The sequence below is a fragment of the Mustela erminea genome, chromosome 17 (genome assembly GCF_009829155.1).
Source record: "Mustela erminea isolate mMusErm1 chromosome 17, mMusErm1.Pri, whole genome shotgun sequence".
NCBI lineage: Eukaryota > Metazoa > Chordata > Mammalia > Carnivora > Mustelidae > Mustela > Mustela erminea.
In genome coordinates, this window is record NC_045630.1 from 37,781,324 (window position 1) to 37,802,327 (window position 21,004).

General features: G+C 52.5%; 1 protein-coding gene and 1 long non-coding RNA gene across 2 annotated transcripts; one reads left to right on the forward strand and one right to left on the reverse strand.

Annotated features, from left to right (window-relative positions):
• The first annotated feature begins 1,425 nt into the window (after nucleotides 1-1,425).
• On the forward strand, nucleotides 1,426-14,066 carry FCAMR (Fc fragment of IgA and IgM receptor). The gene is made up of 7 exons (XM_032317377.1): nucleotides 1,426-1,714; nucleotides 4,271-4,331; nucleotides 8,565-8,903; nucleotides 9,811-10,573; nucleotides 11,230-11,348; nucleotides 11,990-12,117; nucleotides 13,202-14,066. The coding sequence occupies exons 1-7, from the start codon at nucleotides 1,676-1,678 to the stop codon at nucleotides 13,208-13,210; spliced, it is 1,458 nt and encodes a 485-aa protein (XP_032173268.1). The 5' UTR covers nucleotides 1,426-1,675; the 3' UTR covers nucleotides 13,211-14,066.
• A 321-nt stretch (nucleotides 14,067-14,387) lies between these two features.
• LOC116575823 lies at nucleotides 14,388-18,033 on the reverse strand. Its single transcript, XR_004279962.1, has 3 exons — nucleotides 17,805-18,033; nucleotides 16,759-16,856; nucleotides 14,388-15,620 (listed from the first exon to the last, which is right to left on the reverse strand). It is a non-coding gene; the product is annotated as an uncharacterized LOC116575823 (long non-coding RNA).
• Between the last annotated feature and the right edge of the window lie 2,971 nt (nucleotides 18,034-21,004).

The window sequence follows — 21,004 nt, forward strand, 5'->3', positions numbered from 1 at the left end:
GCACTGAATAGATGACCTTCAAAAAGGACCTTTTCTGAGGCTTTGATCATTAAAAGATATCTGTTCTCTATTGCTGTGAGCTAAGCTATTAATATTAGGGGCTGAAACTTACTGAGAATTTGATACATGCAGGGAACTTTAAGTTACATGGACTGTCACACTTAATCTACAAAATAACTTTATGAGGTAGGTGCTATTATCTCCTGTTTTCAGATGAAGGAAACAAGGAGTAAAGCTATTAAGTAATCTGACCCATATCATTTTTCCAGTAAAAAGTAGGGCTGGGATATTAACTTGGAAGGAGTCTTAACTCCAAAGTCTATGTGATCAAAGCACTATGCTGTACTGCTCCCAAAGGAGCTAAGAATGGAGAATTTAGCCAGACCTTAATTGTTTCTACCACCATTCACTTCTGGGGATAAGTAGGCCCACCATATACAGTTCTTCAGGTTGTGCTCTGCTTAAGGTTGCCACAGCTAAAGGGATGCCATTTTCATCGTAGATGTCTTATAACTTATATGAGAGGCTGTTAGCGTTTGTGAAGATCTGGACCTTCTAACCAAGTCCTGGGATAGTGTCACATACCACTGTGCACTCAGAAACTGGCACACACACTTAAGATGACCTTGTCCCAGCCACACTCCAGACAGCTCATGGGATTGTTTCTTTTCCTCTCTTATTGCTTTCATTAACACAGTTCCTACCCATAATCTGTCTTCAAACCTGGAAGGGGGAATGCACGGACAATACACGTTGCTATCCATGGTTATTGTGCAACAATCAGCCTTGATTTTTCTGAAGAAGAAGTACCCTTTGTAACTGGCCCAAGGGTGCTGCAGTGTCCAACAGGGGCCCTGGTGAGAGTCCTTCAATCGAGTCCGCAATACCTCCATCCCTTGGAGCTCCTTAGTTGTCATTCTGATGTCCATTTAAAACCAGCAGAGGTAGGAGTTACATCTTTTATGAGGAAGAGAACCCACCCATGGCTTATTTTCCAAAGCAAAATGTTGGAGTATTTCTAAGCACGTGGTTGTCCTCCAGGATGAGCCACGCTGGTCAGGGATCTTTTTCCATGGAAATTATCTCATTTCCTGTATTGTGCTTCATGCAGAGCATGAATTAGGGACTACCAGGCATGCAGTTGACCTGGAGTCTGTGCCCTACACTGGCTCTCCTGGGAGCTGGGAGAAGGCACTGGCTGCCCAGCCAGACTATAGGGGAATTCCTCCCCTGAATTTTCTCCCCTCTCCAGATTGTTGCACCACTTATCCTGAAGGGGTCAGCTAAACTGGGGCATCCTGAGAAATCTGGGACCCAGGACAGGAGGGGAAAAAAAAGATGGAAGAATGTGGATCCTTGACGTCACTGTCACCACCCCTGGAAAAGTTCTGTAAGAGTGTCAGTGAGGACCACAAGGAACCGGGACTGGCTCCTTCCTAGGGCTAGCAGCCAGGGCCGGGGGTGCGCTGACTTGCTGCAGGGCTGGAGAGGCGAGAGGCAGAGCTCTATCTTGCACTTGGAGCTTCTTGGGGCTCCAGGTGCTTTTCAGCCCTCCAGGGCTGCCTTCTCAGTCTCAAGGTTAAAGAAAAGAAGGTAGAAGGTATTCAAACACCAGCATCGCAAAACGGGAGAGAATAAAAAGAAAAGTCCAGGTGGATATTATCTCTGGACTGAGATGGCTGGAGAAGCCTCGGCTAAGCCAGGAGAAAGACAGGTGAGACTCGGCTTTCTCCCCAGAAGCTGGGGTCTTGTCTCCCTCGGGATGGGGGGCAGGGGGTGGGGACTTGCAGTAGCAGCTCTCCAGTGTGCATTCAGGGGTCCTTCTCAGAGCAGGCTGGGCTCATGCCCAGGAGGCCAGGGAAGGACCATGGGGTTCAGGCCACAGCATTTCCCTCCTGCCTCCCCACTCTCCTGCTCCCCTGGACTCTCCCTCCCACCGGAGTGCATGATTCCTTTGAGGCCCTGAGTCATGTGAAACCAACAAATGTCAGAAAGAGAAGGAGACATGGAGATCACACAGCCAAAGCTCTTCTGCTGTAGTGGAGACAAGGCTGCCTTTGCTCGAGGTCATTCCATCAGCCACTGGTGAAGTGAAGTCCCCTGAGTCCTGGTTCTGAGCACTTCCCTCTACATCACGAAGGCTCCCTCGCTTTCGTGGCTGCTGCCCCTGGGTAGGAATAGGAGGGAAGTGGGCCTCAGGGGGGCTGTAGGGATTTGGGGAGTCATACACCAGCCTGTGCTGGAGATGAACAGATGCCCTTCCCAGTAGGATGGGGGGGACCAGAGCAGCCCCCCCAAGTGGCCTCATCCCCTAAAATGTTGTGGATTATTACAGAGGCCTGTAGCCCCAGGCTGCTGAGCTGGGGCTCTCTGTATTCTGGAGGAAGGTTTTCTGAAGGTCACTTCAGATATTGTCCTTTCAGCCTCCAATCAAGGCTGATCACTCCCGGGAGACCTTTTATCTCATACCCTGTGCTTCCTCATTGCCTCTCGGGGGTGAGGCGGCTTTTGCTCCCGAGCCTAGAGATTGCTGCACCGGTAGACTTCCGAGGAACTGGGTGGTGTGGTGCTAAGACTTTGACCTCAGCGTGGGCCGTGTCAGCACCTAGTGCCCTAGAAAAACAAGCCCCGAGGAAGCCGGGCTTGGTGGACATTAAACAAACAGCAGATTAGGCGTAGGCACACCTGGAAGAACCTCTGGGTAAAGGCAGACAGCCAGAACCCTGGACGGCAGGGGGGAGGCGGGCAGCTTAGGTGGCCATGGTGGCACCCAAGGCAGGGGCATCGCTAAGAGGGCACGAAGGAGGCATGAGGAGCCCAAGGACTCTTCCAACGTTCCCCACCCTCAGGGCTCCACCTGGTAGAGCAGGCCAAGGCTTTAGGGGCGACGGCTGGTGGAGCCAAGTTGCGGGGCCAGCTCGCAGCTATGGGGCCAAACCATGGCTTCAGTCATTCTCGGGTCCTCTACTCTCTCTTCCTTTCCTCTCCCCCGTCTCCCTCTTGCCTCCCCCATTCCCTTTTCTCCTCCTTAAGCTTATGTCCCAGCCTGGCCAGCGGCCTTGCGTGGTTTAGTCTAGCTGGGCGAGGGTGGGGGGAGGGGGTCTCCAGCCCCTGGGTCAGACCATTGATGGTCTACACCTGTGCTCAGCACTAGTGAGGTCGGGATTGGAAGGAGAAGGAGACGATGATAGCGAACTAATTTGCCCTTTCTCTCTTTCTTTCTTTCTTTGTTTCTCTTTCTTTTTTAAGTATATAGGTCCTAAGAACTGCAGGCAGTAGACAGATTTAAAGCACAGATTTTTAATCAACCCAAAAGCATCCATGAAAACACTAAGGGGGACTACAACTGCGGTATAATGTACAGTCTCAGTCTTTATCATCAGCAAGCAGTAAAAGGCTAGTGAGTGGGGATCAGTATGGCGTCTCTTCTGAGAGTGGTTGGTCCTCGCTCCAGCACCGTGCTGCATCCTGTCCTGGGGTTAGAGCAATGACACACAAAGTCCCACCAGGCCCACAGGAGAGACCAGAGTAGGGGGAGATCAGCATGCGCTGGAGGACAGGGAGAGCCTTCTAGAAGCTATGGAGAAGAAAGAGAATAGAACTCTTGTGCTGACAACTGCTTGTCCAGAGAGTCTGTGTCTAAGTCCTTGTTACTGCCAGGAGAAACCCCACTAGCTTCCCCTTGAAGGAATCAATTCTCTTTCTGCCAAAAAGAAGGGGTGAGGAGGGAAGGGGGAGGGAGCAGCTCTGTACCCAGCACACTGCCAGCACTTCTAACACAATCCAGTTTCAGTTGTGCAACAAGCCCCTGACGCATGTGTTCATTTCCCCGGGGAGGAAACTGACCCCCCGAGGCCCCACAGCTACCGCCTACGTTTCAACTTCAAGCACATGGTCTTTCCACGACCCAAGGCTCCCCCAAATTCAGAGCTCCGGGGCTGGCAAGTGGCGGGGTGGGGGGGTATGGGATCCTACAGAGGGGGTTCCAACTCTTCTGAACACAGAAACCCCAAGGGTAGAGACCTTTTCGCCTTGGTGGTCGTGACCCGGGCCAAACATGCGGGCTTGCGGGTGGGAGATGGAGTCATGTTTCTCTCAAGGAGGGCAGTTGCAATCCTGCTCTGGGTGAGACACGGCCCATCAGGCACAACACTGAACACACTGAGGTCCTCGAGTGAGAAAGGGCTCACCTCAGCCCAGGTCTCCCTGGGTTCCCCTCAGCTTCTCAGCTGCCCCCTTGGGTTTCCTCAGATACAGTGTTTTTTTGCAGGTCGCCATCCAGAGGGCAGGATGGAAAATGCCCATTCTCCTCATATTGTTGCTCTTGCAAGGTGAGTTCCAAACACCACCCGGATGTGGTGCTGGCAAAGCCAGCCCAGAGCCTCCCAGTCTGCGGGGTTTGCTGGCGGGCCTCTCAGCAATGTTCAAGGCTGCCTCGACACTTCGGACTTTCTACCCCTGGCTTTCTCTCCCGGGATCCCGGGCCATGCAGTGCATCCAGGGAAGGGTCAGGTCTGCGTCCAGGGGGAAGGAGAGAGGCAAGAGCCCATAGGAGAGGGCCAATGCCGGCCATGCTCACTTCTAGAATATTCCCTGTTCTGATAGTCCCAGTGTCTCTGCTCTCTTCCCTTCCAGTTGACTGAAAGTCGTCTGCATTTGCAAGATGAGGGTTCCAGGGCACAGAAGGGGCACTGCTGATTCTCCCTCATTCCAAAAACACTCAGTGCCAGGACCAGGACTCGGGACGAGGGCAGACCTGCCCTCCTCAAGAGTGTTCAGAGTCTACAAAGAACCCGGCTGGGTAAATAAAATTTGCATTTCTGCATCTACTGATTTAGTGGACACACGTTTATGGAGGGCTGACCACGTGCCAGTCACAAGGGACCGGCGGATGGAGGACAGAGTCCTTGCCCCATAGGTCCTGGCAGGCTGGTGGTGAGGCTGGCCAGGTATAGATCAGGCTCAGATGACGCACGGCCCATCTCCAGGCTGCGGTGTCTAGATTTTATTTTGATGGTGATGGGGAATCATTGAGAAATGTGATAAATATGTCCCCAGAGTGCCTGGTCCTAGAACCTGGTCCTGAGTAGAGACTGAGCAAATAATCATTGAATGAATGAAAATGCTCTGGTAACACCAAAAAAAAAAAAAAAAAAAAAAAGAAAGAAAAAAAAGAAAAAAGAAAGAAAAGGATGAATAATTGTGTTTGGTATATAAACAAATCAGAATCTTAATGAACCAAAAGTCCATTTTGAGCAAGAACCCTCTGTCATATAATCATTCTACCTCTTTAATTGAAAATTTTAAAAATTTTCAGTAGACGCGGGCATCTCCTGCCCCCAAGCAAAAACTCAGGCAGGCCCATGATTTTTTTGCTAACATATTAGTGTAGGTAAGAGTCCTAACTCAATTCCCTTAAGTTTTAAATGCTGAATGTATACTTTTAAGGGTGTAGTTAAAATACTTCAGTCTTCCTTCAAAGATATGTCCCCTCATTCACCCAAGGCCTGTGGTCAGGAAGGCAGTACGGGGGATGGAGGCCCTCTCCTCTGTTCCTCCCTTTCCTCTCCATGTCATGTGGGACCCCAGCAGGGTCATAGGAGCCGAAGGGAGGTGCGGTAGAAGGCAGGGAACACTTATTAGATGGGGTGGCAAGGGATTGAGAGCTGGCTCTTCCTTTTGTGGTTGTATTTGTGAACTAAGATGGTCCCCTGATGGTCCATCTCCTCCCTTTGCCCAGGTTCTGCTTTGACCCCCCCCCCACAGGAGACCCCATCTCAGATGCTGGTGGAGTGGCCCTCTCCCCTCCAGGCCCCACCTCTAGGCCAGGGAAACACTCATTCCTTTCTCACTTCTCTGCCAGATGGAGGAGGCAGCCACTGCAGGTGCAACCGCTCCCCCTCTGTCCAGCTTCAGACCTCTTGTGCTCGCTCAGACCGAGTCGGTCTCCCATCCAAAAGCCCCCTCCTTTTGCAGGCCCCCCTCGCTCCTCCCCGGGGGAAGCCAGAGCCACAGACAACTGCAGGAAAATAATGGGGTCCTCGACTCCACTGCAGGGCTGAGAATATGCATCAGGGAACCGAGGAAGACACCCCCTTTATCCTAAAATGCTAGCCCATACCCAATAGATTCTCAATTATATATAATATAATCTGTATACACCTTAAATATATGTAACTAAGAGCTACTGATTAGGTATTCACCAAATGAGTTCTCAAGGGCAAGCAAAATTTGGTATTTATGTAAGAAAAAATGTTCGTTACAAGAGCGCATTCAGGATTCTTATCAGCCTTCTCCTGAGAGGTCAGACTGCCCCATCCTGCTGATGAACAGGGCAGAGAGCCTCTCGTATGTGCCACGTGTAGACTGCAAGAATTTCTGAGAACAGGGTATGAACACCTTATCAGGGCACCATCACTGTTGTCCCGAGACGGTCCTTGTTTAAAATTGTGAATATTCTTGACGTTTAAAGAAAAGCTGCCATTTAGCTTTATTAATAGCAACATAGCTGGTGGCATATCATTTAATTAAACCTACAGTGAGCAGTGCTATAGTCATAGCATTTCCTATAATTAGACCTCAAGACATATGCAGCAGGCAGGCCGGCTTCATGAGCATGTGCCCTGGGCAAGCACAGGGCCCCATACTCAGAAGGGGCTCGGTTTAATGCTCTGCTAGCATCACAGAGAGCAGGGCTTACTAGCCTCTGAGCGGGGAGTTCTGGACTTTCATTTTGCACCGGGCTTTGCAATTCTATAGCCAGTTCTGGCAATGGGATATTAAACCTGGATACTGAACTGAACCTTCTTGGGGCACCAGGGTGGCTCAGTCGGTTGAATGTCTGCCTTCAGCTCAGGTCATGATCTCTGGGGTCCTGAAATCGAGCCCTGCATCGGGTTCCCTGCTCGGTGGGAAGTCAGTTTCTCCCTCTCCCTCTGCCCCTCTCCTGCTTGTGTGTGCTCACAGGCGCTCTCTCTCTCTCTCTCTCTCTCTGTCAAATAAATAAATAAAATCTTTAGAAACAAACAAGCAACAAAAACTGAACCTTCTCAGCTTCAGATGGCCCTAGAGACATAGAGCAGATCGATCGAGGCCAGGCAGCCACATCTGAAAGCCAGATGTTTAAGCACCTGTGCAGGACCGTGGAGAGACTGCCGAGTGGGCTGTGCCAGCGACAGCCCCTCACGTAGCCATCTGAGGAATCAGGGGAGGGTAGCGAGCTCACCGAAGAAGTGCTGTGGAGAGAGGTGTCAGGGTTGGGCTCGTCTCCACCTGTCCCGGGGGGCAGGAGGGATCACTTCCCCCTCACGTTCTCTCAAATAAGAGAAGGAACTTAACAGAATGCCATTCGCCAAGCTGTCCCACATCCTAGCTGCTCCAGACAGTAGGACGAAAGCGTGCTTCCTGTGATCAAATATGGGACCTACAGAAAGGAGCTGGCCCTGGGGAACCCTGCCACAAAGGCCACCCAGAAAGGGCTGTGACTACAGAAAGAAGGGCAGGTGGCCCAAAGTCATAGGTGTGGTTTTAGAGGAGGCACAAGAGGCCCCAGGAGAGGCAGTTCTTACAAGGAAGGAACTGCGGCCAGAGGGCCTGGAACAGTCTGGGAGGCCAAAGATCTAGGAAGAGCTCTGGATATCCTTTGTGCCCGGAGAGTGTGCGCACAGACCGCAGCTCTCCCGGTCACCCTCCCTTCTGCCCCGCCACAGGCAATCCCCGCGGGGCCTGACCTGCAGTTTTGAACAGAGGAAGGAGCAGAGCAAAGAGACTGGAGTTGCAGTCAGTCCCGGAACTGGGCTGCATATATAGGTGTTGACCATACTGGACTTTTTCCAGTCTCAGTGAGACTGTGAAAGTTCCCGCACCTGAAATCGTGCCTGAGATTTATCGAGGAGCAGAGCCGGTGTGAAGAGACAGCGCGAGAACAAGCTCTGTTTCTGCCCGCGTCGGGTCAAGTTCATGTCACTCAGTAAACAGGCCGCGGACGCGTTCAGGCCTGACGTTCGCCCCTTGCCAAAGCAGACTTGTTCACGGTGCTGCTTGTCTGTGCTCTGACGGTGGTACGTGGCTGTCTGTATTTCTGCAGAAAAGTGTCAGGTGTGAATATTTTTCAACTGCCTGGTCCACTACATGGACCGCGATTCTGGTGTTCAGGGCACCCTTCCCTCTCAGGGGAACGCACACTAACCCACCCTCCCCTACTTACCTCCTCTCTTGTGTGTTCCATCAAACAAACTGTAGCCCCTTCCGTCAGATGCTGACCCGGCTCTGGAAGGACGTGTCTGAGAACGCCGGGCACGCGACGGACGCTGGCTAGATAGCTGGTGGGAGCATTCTCGCATTTCTGTCTCTCGGATGGGGCCTTAGGTGAAGCTCCACCCACACCTGGGGCCTCCTGAGCTCCCAAGCGTCCACGTGCATTCCTCTTCCCTTCACTTTCACGACGGCATTTTCTGACCTGTTCCCTGATTCCCGCAGAGTCTGGAGCTTGTAACCCGCAAACAGTGGCTATAGCCAGTGCTCCATTTCCTTTGACTTTTTTCTCCCCTGCGCTCTGCCCACAGCTGCAAATGCACTGAAAGGCCCGAGGCTGGTGTCTGGGGGACCTGGGGGAGCTGTCACCATCCGCTGCCGCTACAGCCCCTTGTCCATCAACAAGCACGCGAGGAAGTACTGGTGCCGCATAAGCCCGGTGACACGGGTCTGCCACACCGTCGTGTCCACCACCAACTACACTCATCTCAGCTACCGCGGCCGCGTGGCCCTAGCAGACTACCCGCAGGGCGGCTTGTTTGTGGTGACGCTGTCCCAGCTGTCCCCGGAAGACGTGGGGCGCTATCGCTGTGGCATTGGCAACAGAAACAACATGTTCTTCTTCAGCATGAATCTGACCGTCTCCACAGGTACGGGCTGGTGGGTCAAGTTTGGCGAAGGGAATGCGGGGCGGGGGGCGGGGGGGGAGGTGCGGGAGCAGATCGACAGGTCCAAGAGGGCTTTAAGCTTGAGGAGGGGCGGTGATGAGGAAAAGCTGGGGGTGAAGCAGGGACTTTAGGAAGTCGGCTTTCATTTCAGAAAGCAATCACTTTCAGAAGGAAAGCAGGTATTTGGAAAACTACCTAAATGAATGCAAGCCAGCTGTCCTGCCCACATTCCCCCAAATTCTGTGGCCTGGACGCTTGGAGAGGACTCCAAGAAGGGGGCAAATTGAAAAATGCAGCTTCTCAGGCTCACGAAGTCTCTTTGTTTAGACAAGCAGATGTGAGATACTCAGGAGAGAAGTGGTTTTTCCTGAGACCGAGCCTCTTGGCAGACATCCCACAAGTTACCAAGACCATGCTCTGCCTGGCAGGTTCCAGAGACGTGACCTGGAGTTGGGCACCCGGAGTCCACAGAAGGGGGCCCAGGCAGTGGCCGGCAAGGACAGGTGGCATGGCAGGGAGCAGGCAGAGCCTGGGTTTGCATGTGTCCGGTGAGATGTTGCTACACATCTGCTGAGATGGCCTGCTGTGTCTGAGAAGCAGTACGGGGCAGGCTGCGGAAAAGGGGCCACGTGGGAGTATGGGACGACTCAGTAGAGAGTATGTGGGCATAAAACAAGGAGAAAGGACCACAGAATGTCAATACGTGCAACAGGCTAGAGGACACGCCTGGTTTTCCCTAATTTTTATTTTTTCCAACATGTTAACCAAAGACTGTGTGGCTTAGTGAGGACACAGTCCTTGGAGCAGGCACACTAGCCTGGCATCCTCTGCTAAATCCTGCAGGCAACCAGGGTAGCCTTCCCATGTGGTCTCCCTCTGCCATTCACAGATCCTTCCAGCACCAGCCCCTTGGCCAGTCTGGCTACAGGTGAGCGCATCACGAGATCCTCTGAAACAGCATCACCAGCGGCCAACAGACAGACCTCAGGAACCACCCAGACTGTAGAAAGACAGGGGACAGGATGGGACAGAATTGCTCTGCCTCCAGGAACCAACAAAACAAGAGCATCAGCTGAGGGAAGGCAGACCCCAGGGACAACTGTGGCCATAGCTGTAGGAACAGCCAGCCAGGGAGAGGGCTCTGTCTGGGCAACAACAGTCCCCATTCTAGAGAGTCTGGCTTCAACAATCCGAGGCGTGTCCAGAACGACAGAAGGTATTTGGGTGTGGGACACCAGAGGCTCAGCAGTAAATACAGGTAGGCCCAGTGAGGAAAGGAAGGAGACAGCCACTGAGGCCGATGGACCACCAGAAGATACAGACTGGGTCAGAACAGCTCTGGATGTCACGGGGAAAGTCCCAGGGACCGGTAGGCCATCGACTCTGGTCTCAGGAAAATGGGTGCAGGAAATCCTGTCAGAAACAGTGACAACTGCTGCTCAGCCACAAGCCCTGGGCTCCAATGAAGGAAGCACCCCAGCTGCGAGTGTGTGGACCCAGGGACCCACCAGCATAGAGATGGCGTCTGAGCAGGAAGCCACCAAAGGGGACCTAGACATGCCTGTTGGAGACAGCGATCCCCAAGCCACACCAAGCCAGGCCCCAGCTGCTGGGTCCGTGATGCCCATGGGCAAGAGGTCCTCCATGATGAGGTAAACTCCCAGACCCTCGTCTTGGCCCGGGCTCTGTATCTGCCCCACTCCCGGCATGCTCCCCCGTGGGCTGACGTCTGTACCCCCCAGTCCGTGTGCTCACTTCTCTCTTTGTAACCCCGGGACAACGAAGGGCAAGAACCATAAAAATCACAGACCCTCCCTTGTTCAAGAGTCCTTGCTAAGAAACCCAGAGTATTATCACGTGGTTTTCAAGTAAAAATCTAAACATTAGGAAAACAGAATATTTAGGTGGAACCTTTGGGACTTTTTTTTTTTTTAAGATGAGGAACGAAAGCTCTAGAGAGGGGAGGTACTTGCCGAAGCCACAAGGAAAGATTGTGGCAGAGCCAAATGCCCAGGGCGGGTGACATGACTCACTTGGTCCTCTTTCCCACAGGCCCCCAGGGGGGGCCCACACCTGGGCAGTGCAGTGGGGACCAGGATTCAGGGCTTGGAAACCTGAAGACAAGGGTTCTGGTCCCAGCCCTGCTACTAACCCGCTGTGGGAATGAAGGTGGCCAACTTCCCCCACCTTAGCCTCTCACCTGTAAGCGAGGGGCGAGGACCATATGCCCTTCAGTCTCCTGTCCAGCTCCAACCGCCCCCCCCCCCCCCCCCCCCCCCCGTGCTCTTTCCCTCCCACTTCACTCCAGCGCTTCTCCAGGAGAGAAAAACATCTCTCGGATCCTGATTCCCGTCTCCACGGTGCTGTGCCCCCTGACCCTTGTGGCTTTTGGCCTATTGCAAAAGAAGCTGCGGACAAAGGAGATGAGTGAGTGCAGTTGGAGTAGCCCCGAGGCTGGGGAGGGAGTGTTTGTTCTGCTCAGACACTCTCAGGACTGGGTCGGAGTCGGGGCCAAGACCTCTGGAGAGGGAAATGCTAAGTTCTAGCTTGAGTCATTTCACCGCTCCTGGCCTTGGTTTATCGATGAAATGGGGGAACCTTCTCTGTACTTATGCCTCAGTGACGTCCCAGAGCTGGAGCAGAGGCTGAGGAGAGAGGAGAGAGCTGAGGAGCCTCTCCTTGGAGGAAGGCAAGACAGACATTCCCCACAGGCATGCGAACGGCAGGACCAGTCCCCCGTGGAGGTCCCAGATGTGGGAGCGAACTACGCTTGTGCCCTCTCCGCGGCCTGCCTGAAAGTCTCTTGAGCCCACGTTTAAATGCTCCCCGAATGAGTGCTCCACAGTGGTTAGCTCTGATGAAGAGAGGGTGAGATTTGTGGGAGCAGGTGGAAGAGACTACGGTGATCACAGCCGGGACCCCAAAGGCCCAGCCCCATCCTCTTCAGTCAAAGGGCTCCACTGCGTTCTTGTGTGTCAGGAAGTTCCCAGAAGGGGCAGGGGTTTGGGGTTCTCAGGGAATCAAATTCAGTCCCCAGTCCCCTCACAGTCTGCTCTGTGTCTGTGCAGCTCAGGAGACAGAGAGGGCAGCAGCGGTCACCTTGATTCAGATGACATATCTCCTGGATCCGAGCCTGCAGCCAGACCAGCTGTCCCACATGGAAAGGAACATGCTCCGGGATGACTGTCCTCCCCAGGTCAGTCTGACTGTCCCAGAGACACACCCTGGACCCCGACGAATGGAAGCATAAGCTCTCTTTCCATCACCAGGGAAAGAGAACCAGGATGAAGGACCATAGCTTCAGCCTTTCCTCGTCTTTCCTCTGCCTGTACGAAGCAGAGCGAATGGAGTGGGCACTCCTTCTGGGGAAGCAGAGGCTTCCCTTGGGCCACCCTTGGGCCCAAGAAGGTCAAGCATTTCCCCCAGCCAAAGGGGATGCATGACTCAGAGAAGGCTTCAAGAAAGGTTTGATTGAACCCTGGTGGAGGTCACCTAGGAAAGTGTGAAATTTCCTTTCCTGGGATTTTGAAAATACATGAGTCCTCCAACTGCTGTAACTTCTTAGCCACCATCCTTCGCCCTTGCTAGCCGCCTTCTTTTCTGAAGTCCGTTAGCGCTCAGCCTGCTGCACACATTTCATCAGATTCGCGTACATGACGCTTGCCTTCTCAAGTGCACTCTGAGCTCCTGTGGGGCAGTAATCATGTTAGACCCACCTCACTAAGTCCCCAGAGGACCTCCAGCTCTGTGGGGCCCCCAGTAAGTATTTGTGGTTGAAAGGCTGTACTGGAGGGCATGGGCTCAGTGGCCTCTGAGATGCTGAGTCCCCTTTATTTGGGAGTTCCCCTGGTTTACTCCAGTGGCAGGTGCCTTCTCCATAGAAACCAAAAAAAAAAAAACAACAACCCCCATTCTTCAAATCACCCCTTCCCATTTGAGCCCATACTCATTATGCCACAGACCTTTTGAACCAGGCAAGATTTTCTGGGGTTTTCCTAAATGCATGGATGAGGAGGGAATTTTTCAGTAGATTCTCACCTTCTTCATAAAGCTCCTCTTGTTCCGCTGTTTATAAATCTTTACTATCCAAAGGACTATTGATGAAGCTGGGAAATGGTCATTTTAAGGGGAGGGTGGTGTTCACAGAGAAGGTGGCCAGAAGGAATTTTATGTGGATTCTGCTTCATAAACACTTCATTCCATGTCTATCGGAAAACTTTCACTCCACCCTTGGTCCCACTGCCTTTTCCGGGGTCACATCTGCTTTTTTATTCTGCCAAATCTGTTAGCCAGCTGTCTGAACTTTGCGTCTGGGCAAAGCAGCCTTTGAACAATGGGAGAGAAAGAAAGGAAGGACTCCGGTGTCAGGTTGAGAACTGTCAGGTCGACATTTCCAGAAGGATCAGCCCTGCCTCCATTGCTGTCAACAGCGCCAGAAACCCTCCGTTAATACTGCCTCACAGCTGGTGCCCAGCACAGGCGCTGTCCTCCCAAAATCACAGAGATTTAGTCTTCCAACTTGGTGAGGGAGACCCCATTGTTTTGGAGAAGTAGGGAAGTTGGATGTGTCTAGCCGAATGGAATCATAGGCTTTCAGAGCTAACAGAGCCTTACAGTCCTGGGTGAAATAACTGAGGCCCTATGGGGAGAAGTAATCTGGTTGAAGCTAGTGAGTAATAGAGTAAGGATCCGAAAAGGGAACCCCTAACTTTGATCTAGTGCTTTCTCCTCTTCGCCATTGCTAAACAATGTTTCAAAGCAAAACTAATACCATCAATGACGTTGCTGTTTCTTGCCCCAGATCATTTTTGTGAACACTCTCTCAGTTCTCAGTGACCCTCCTGCACGGTCTGTAAGAGGGACAGGGAAGCCAGAAGAGCCACATTACCCCATTCAACCAATGAGGAAGCAGGCGCGGGGGCAGAGGCTGTCCAGCCAAGGTCACTCGGCCCATTAGAGACAGGGTCAGGCTGAGAACTCAGGCGGTAAAGGATCATTCCACCTACCCAGTGTTTACCAGGGGCGTCCACAGAAGGCAAGCTTCTCAAGATCGTTAAGAGGTGTTCTGAAGGAAGAAAAAAAGTTGAGGTGGTAGATCAAACAAGTTTGGGAAATGCTGGTTAAACAATAAATGGGTTCTTACGCATACGACTTTTTGGAGTCTTTGATACACTAAGATACCTTGTGAATAGCCCTGGGGTGTGGGGACGTTAGGAGTGTTTCCCCAGCATTTTGGACTCTGGTATCTTGGTGAGGCAATCTCCCTGGACTGGGTTCCTCAGATCGCTGTTTGGGAAAGCTGGGTGCGCTAAAGTCGGGGTCTGCAAACCTTTTCCGTCAAGGGCCTGAGAGTAAATACTTTACACTTTGTAGGACACGTAGGCTCTGCTGCAACTAGGCAGCTCTGCTGTTGTGGCCCCAAAGCGACCAAGGACAATACTTAAAGGAATGGCACTGGCTGTGAGCCAACACAATTTTATTTACAGAAACAGGTGTCAGGTTGGATCTGGCTCTAGAGCCAGGATTTGCCAACCCCTGAGCTAAGCCATACAAACATACCAGACTGTCCTGTTACCACTCTGATGTCAAGGATCAGACCCCACTCTTCTTCATAAGCTTCCCTGCCTCCCCCCTGCCTCCCCCTAAATAACCCTCTCAGGGACCTCTCCTTCCTCCAACCTCCTGTAACAGTGTCTGCTTGGTGTTCAGCAGGGAAGAAGCCCAGTCTGACAATGCCATCTTGGGGAAAGAGGGGAGCAGCCCGGCAAGGGTGTTCGCCAAGTGGCTGGAGGCAGGGGTGACTTCCGGAAGTAGAACCGGTTGGCGCGTCCGGGTGCATTAGGGAAAGCTGAGGTCTGCCAGGAGGAGGGCCAGCAATAGTTCAAAGTGTCAGAGCAGAGTCAAGATCAGAGTCTCAGGGCCTACCGTTTATTGCTGGGCAGAGATAAGATCAGAAGGAAACTCTCACCTGGAAAGAAATGGGGCAACCCCAAGTCTCTATAACTTTCATCTATGGGCTAACTAATGCCTGCAGTGGCGCAGGAGTCAAACAGACAAAGTGGGCCAACTCCACCACGTGGCATGGTCAGTGGCTTGGCTTTTATCTTCTATCCCCAGCTAGTGTGGTAGTCACATCACTGGGATGAGCGGCAGGGAAACATCCATCACTAGGCTAGAATCAGGGAAGTCTCCGTGGAGATTTAAATTCAAGATGCAGGGAGCGCCGACTTTCCCGTAATCAAGCAGGTTCCCCCTCGAGAGGGCAGAGCTCTTGTTGTGGATGCTCCTTGCCTTGGTATCTCTACGTAGCAGGCACCACCCTTGGTTTTCACCTTGCATTTGATGCAACAGTTCTGTAAGGCAGGCATGAGACTTCTCGCTCTCCAGATATAAAAGCTGAGGCCAGAGAAATGAAGAAGTTAGACCCCTAGGGAAAGGGCAAGTGGAGAATTGAACACAAAGCAGTCTACCCTCATGGTTAAATCCTTGATCCATACCCCCCCATGCCTTCCTCCTCACTTGGGTTTATGCCCTGGAATCTATTCAGGTCCTTTCCTGTTTAACCTTCGAGAGCTTTCTTTGTTTTCCTGTCAGGCCCGTGTGTAGAAGGTTTTATAATTATTTCCAGTGATTTGTTTTCTTTGGTCACCCAGCAGTGGATTTCCAGCCTGGCTAAGCGAAGCGTACAAGTTCATGGAGCTGGAACAGAGAGCTGAAATTTCAGTCACTGCCCCGAGGTCCTTCCCGGCATTATAGAGCCGAGACTTTCACTCCCTGTGGGGATGTCCATCCATCTTGGGTAACCCAGGGCAAATGCTTGACGACCCAGGAAACTTGTCACTGTTCTCCACTAAGGTTTTGGGGCTTTCTTCCCCTCCTCCAGTAGCCAGTGTGGTCTGGGAACTCCGGAATCAGCTTAAACACAGCTTTAGTCAGACACAAAAAGGAAGGTATTTCCACGGAATGATCTCTAATGTACTTAAGCCGAGTGGACATGAATTGTGTGATTATTTTCCAAGGGTACAGATACCCCAGGACTAAGGGATTGACAAGTGTTCGATGAAAATGCAGATTCTACACAAAAGGCAACAGACCCTCTGGCAGGGTCCAGCCCACCAAGTTCTTCCCTTCCCATTAAGGGATGCCACTTGGCTCGCGGGCTACTCCCCGCACCCCCGGGACCAGCCTGCTCCCTTCACTCTAAGCAGGAGGACAAATTGTCATCCCCCTGCCTGCTCCCCAAGGGGTCAGCAGAAACCCAGAAGGACAGCAGAGGGGTAGGGGAGGACACTATCCCACACTTCTGGAGGCATGTAGAAATCATGAACACTGGGGCACTGTCCAGTCAGCCACTCTTTGTCCCCTGGTCCCATTTTGTTGAAGACACACATTCCCTGGTTAGCATCCAGAGCCTTCTCTGTTCCGCCTTTTCCAACCTCTGGCGGAGTTCCCAACCTTTGCTTATTTGCTGACTTGGTCTAGATCTACCAGTTCTGCTCTGAGAGAAGAAGGTCAAAGAAAGGCCACTCTTTTCCCTAATGTTACAAATTCCTGACTCCCCCGAGGATCTTAGTTAAGAGAGGAAATGCCAAGACTATCATAACCAAAGGTGTTTTCCATGTTGCCCAGAAAGGTCAGTTGTTGCCCTTGAGACGAGGGTTCAGGAAAAGAGCATTGGGGAGCTTTGCTTCTGTAGAGCCTGGCATGGGAAAGGGCAGATGGTTAGTGAATGCAACGGCCTAAACTTCATTTTGCCAGCGCACGACTCCACCCGCACAGCACAGACAACTAAAAATTAATTACAGTACCTATCCCCAGAAAAAAGTGGATTGTATACCATTGCACAGATGGGAATGTTGAGGCTCAGAGGGGCGTGGGCCACAGGGGATCACAGGGGATGTTTTTCCAGTGGCCGTCCGACAGGCAAACTGTGGGCTGAAGGCCAGGCTCCGATCAGGAACAAGGAAACAGCACTTCTGCAGAAGGACCCCAGTGGCTTATGAGAGGGGCTGGGCCCTGTTACCTGACGCTCTGCCTGTTGACTTTGGATGTCTACTCTGAAAATCTTCCTCCTTCCGCCCCTCCCTGTACAGGGTATGGAGGTAGGAGAGGGAAAGAGAGCAGTTTGGAAACTTCAGAAGAGGTGGTTCATTTGTTCCTGCCTCTCAAACCAAGAGACCAAAAGTCTCCGGGGCTCTGGGATTGGCCCAGGGAAACTGAGAGCGCCTCCGGACCAAGGCCAACTCTCCAGCCCAGCGTCACTCCTCCCTGCTCTGCACAACCAGCTCTTTGGGACAAGACCCCGCCAGTCTCAGGAGGCTCCCACCGCCGTCTTGGCCTTCATCGCTCCGTCACCCAAATGACGAAGGCAACCCCCACCCCACCCCAGGACCCCCCCAAGGAATGTTGTTTTTCACTCTCTGATTCAGAGTGAACAGAGCTAGGAAAACAGGAGAGGAGTAGGACGTGTGGACAATGACACAGGGAGGCAGGTAATCAGGGAGAAGGAGGCGGCTCAGTGAGTTCATGGGGAAGAAGAGCGCCCAGCTCTCATACGTCCTTTGTCCAGCAAGCCGCCCTCCCCGACACTCTGCGGTGACCAGAACCACCTTCTATCCACTCTCCACGCATCCACCACCCAGATGGCCATTGTCCGACTTTTCACTCCTTCAGGTTGTTCTTGACATGGACGTGACACTGCCAGTCCCAGTCCCAGATATCAGGCTCTGAGCTCCTTGAGAAGGGCCTGGAGAGCCTCTATGAAATCACTCCACAGCCAGGCAAATACAGACTATTAATAGCTCCCTAACAGGGAGGCTCACCTCGAAAAAGGCTCGGGCCTCCAAACATATGTGGGCGCTCAGGAGCTGCCCAAAGGCCTACCTGAGCTCAGCCAACTAGACTACGGCAGGGCCCGCTTTCACGGTGGGGTCCCAGGCGGCGAGCACGCTACGGCCTGCCTTCCCAGCCTGCAGCACTCAGCTGAGCACCAGCGGCGCTAGTCCCCGTCCCGTGGCTCTCTCCAGCCCAGAGCAGGAAGTGTCCCTGCTGTATTCCTGCCAGTGCAAGACAGCTAGGGGCAGGGATGACTAGAGTATTACCTGCTGATGACCAGGGTAGGGCTGCTTGGACATGATAATCCCACATAGTCAATATCCTTAAAGACGGTTGGGGGGGGCCAGAGAGGATTTGATACTTAGTTTTGGTAGATTCACAGTCATGATTCTACTTTCCCAGTGATGGACACTGACATGACTGTATGACCAGTTTGCTGAGGGATGCTGGGTTTGGGGGCCGGCTGGCCTGGGATTAAACATTGACTCTACATGAGGTTAAACATTGACTCAGCCCAAGATCTGCACTTGGGAGCAGAGAACTGGCAGTAAACAGCCGCGATAGGCTGTTTCATGTGTCCGCTCTTATCTCCCTCGGCTGGCGAAAGCCACACTCATAGGAGCCATCTGCGGGGAGGGATGCCAGGATGCCAGAAGGACAGGGGAGGTCTGGGAAAGGACCCTGCAGCTCAGGCCTCCCCTTCTCTCTCTGGGTGGCTGGGTCAACCCAAGGTCTTGGAGCGCCCAGCTGGTGATGCCTGCCTGCAGGGTCGGACCTGCACAGGCCTGTATGTTTGGTCCTCTCCAGTCTTCCCTAAATTGACAGGAAGTGCAGATTGAAGCCTGTTGCTGCCCATGCAAACATGATTCAAAAGACTCTTCTGGAGAGTGAAGGCTCTGGGAAGTAGAAGAAACTTCCTAATGCTAGAAAACCTTGGTTCTCGACCCATCTCTGCCATGACCTCATTGTGTGACCTTGGGCAAGTCATTCCCCTTCTCTGCCCTTGGTTCCTCACTGATCAGTGGGAATTACCCCTGGTTCTGAAAGCCTGTAAGATGCCAGCCTCTGCACATATCATACTTTGTAACAAACACACAGGCTAAGTCTAATTAGGCCCATTTTGTAAAGGAGAATACTGAGGTCCAGAGACCCTAAGAAACTTATCAAGGGTCCCCTGGCCCAGCAGGTGGCAGGGCTTGGATGTGAACCCAGGCATTCTGGGTCTGGAGCTTGTGACCTTTCCCCAAGGCTGCCTCAGCGCACTGGCTACTGCTCAGCTGGTGTTGCCCCTTGGCAGTGGTGTGTGGGGTGACGGCTCCTCAGGTAGACCAGATGCTCTTGGGGAGCAGAGAGGCGCACAGCTAATGTCTGGACTCTCCCTGGACCTCACTCAGACTACTATGCCCTCACTCATGGGCATAGTAGATGCTTACAGTTGGCTACAAAATGTACCCCCAAAGACATGCTCACCTCCTGATCCCTGGGATCTGTAAATGTTACCTTACTTGGGAAAAGGGTCTTTGCAGATTTGATTCAGTCCAGGCACTTGAGATGAAGAGATCATCCTGGATTATCTGAATGGGCCCTAAATGCCCTTGTAGGAGAGAGTGGAGAAACATTTGAGGCACACACGGAAGGCAACATGAGCACAGGGACAAGACGGGCATGATGAAGCCACAGGCGAAAAAATGCCCGGGGATCCAGCAGCCGCTGGAAGCCAGAAAAGACAAGGAAAAGATTCCCTCCTTGAGCCTCCAATGGGAGCACGGCTCTGTCCACTCCTGATTCAGACTCTCGGCCTCCAGAACTGAGAGCATGTTTCTGTTCTTTTAAGCCAGCAAAATTACAGTGATGTGTTACAGCAACCATAGGAGTCAAAGGCAGAGCTCACTCAAAACACGGAAGCCTAGGCCTGGAAAAGCCTTGGAGACCGCGTGGCCCAGGCCTCCCATTGAACAGAAGAATCAACCACAGCCCTAAAGGAGGAATCGATTTGGCAAAGGTCACTCAGCAAGTGAGAGGCAGAGCCAAGACCAGGACACGTGTTCCGAGTCCAGACTGGTGCTCATGTTGAGTCCCAGGGTCACGAAAGTCAAATGAGAAGCCCTAGTTCTTATTATTAGTATATTCTTCTCCTATTATTATTTCAAGATGGAGGGGAGAGCTTTAAAGCACGTGATGGGATGTCAGTTTCAGAGGGTATGGTTACCGCTCTCATCATCGTTGTGGCTGTGCTGGGCAGTTGGACCCTCCTGGCCAGGCCCCCGCCCCCAGGACTGAGAGGCAGGGGCCATGCTTTAGGGCCACTAAGTTCCCTATAGGGAAGCCACAGTGAGAGAGGGGAAGTTGGGTGGCTTCAATCACACCACTAGCATGTGGCTGAGCCCAAAATAAGATGCAGGGTTTTGACTTTCCAACTCTTCCCTACGTCTTACTTCTTGTTTTCCCTTTCCCCTAAGCTGGATCAGTAGGCCCTATGGGTTGTGCTTATGTGCATGTATGCTAAGACAGTTTGGGGGGTCCCTGGGAGCACACACCACAGGAAATTCTCCTCCATGCAGAATAAGGAAATGGAGTGGGAGATCTTGGGTTCCCGAGACAGCCTGACAAGCAACCATTCTATGGGTGTTCTTCCCTCCCTCCCTGCAAACATTTATCAGGCTTCTGTTCTTGGACTCAGTGGGGCTCCCTTAACTCCTATTCTAGCCCAGACCACTAGATCCAAGTTATCCCCTGCCTTGGAGAAAGTGAGTTAATGCAAAATAAGAGAAGAAAACCTACAGATATCTGACGATTGGGTTTGAAAAGAGAGAAGCATAAGAAGGAAAACCTTTGAAAGGCGTTGTAACCTGGCAGAACCAGGCTTGTCCTATCCCCATCCGCACACCGTCTCCATCTCCCCTCCCACCCTCCCATGGATAGCCACCCTGGGCCAGGGCAGGAGAACGACTGCTTAGCTGTTGATGCGCCTGTGTGCCCTTCCACTCACCACGGTGGAGCTTACTCCAGGTTACAGGTGGGAAGTGGAGATGGCAACGGTGGAGCTATCCAGAACAATTTGGAGGTGCCAGACCTGGGGCAACCGTACCTTGCTTGTCCCGAATTGTACTTCAGTGGGCGATGGTCTTGTCGACACTCACTGCAACTCCAGTTACATGGGAACAATGGAGCTCAGAAGGCTACAAGGGGCCTTGTAAGGGAGAATGGGTTCTGCTGCCCAGGATCTCCCAAAGGCGTCGGGAGGAGGA

Bases quoted from the DNA above. Each gene is read 5' to 3' on its own strand.
- FCAMR (XM_032317377.1), top strand. From the start codon at position 1,676: ATGGCTGGAGAAGCCTCGGCTAAGCCAGGAGAAAGACAG. The intron at 4,332-8,564 runs GTGAGTTCCAAA...CTCTGCCCACAG, and splicing joins CATATTGTTGCTCTTGCAAG to CTGCAAATGCACTGAAAGGC. The intron at 8,904-9,810 runs GTACGGGCTGGT...TGCCATTCACAG, and splicing joins GAATCTGACCGTCTCCACAG to ATCCTTCCAGCACCAGCCCC.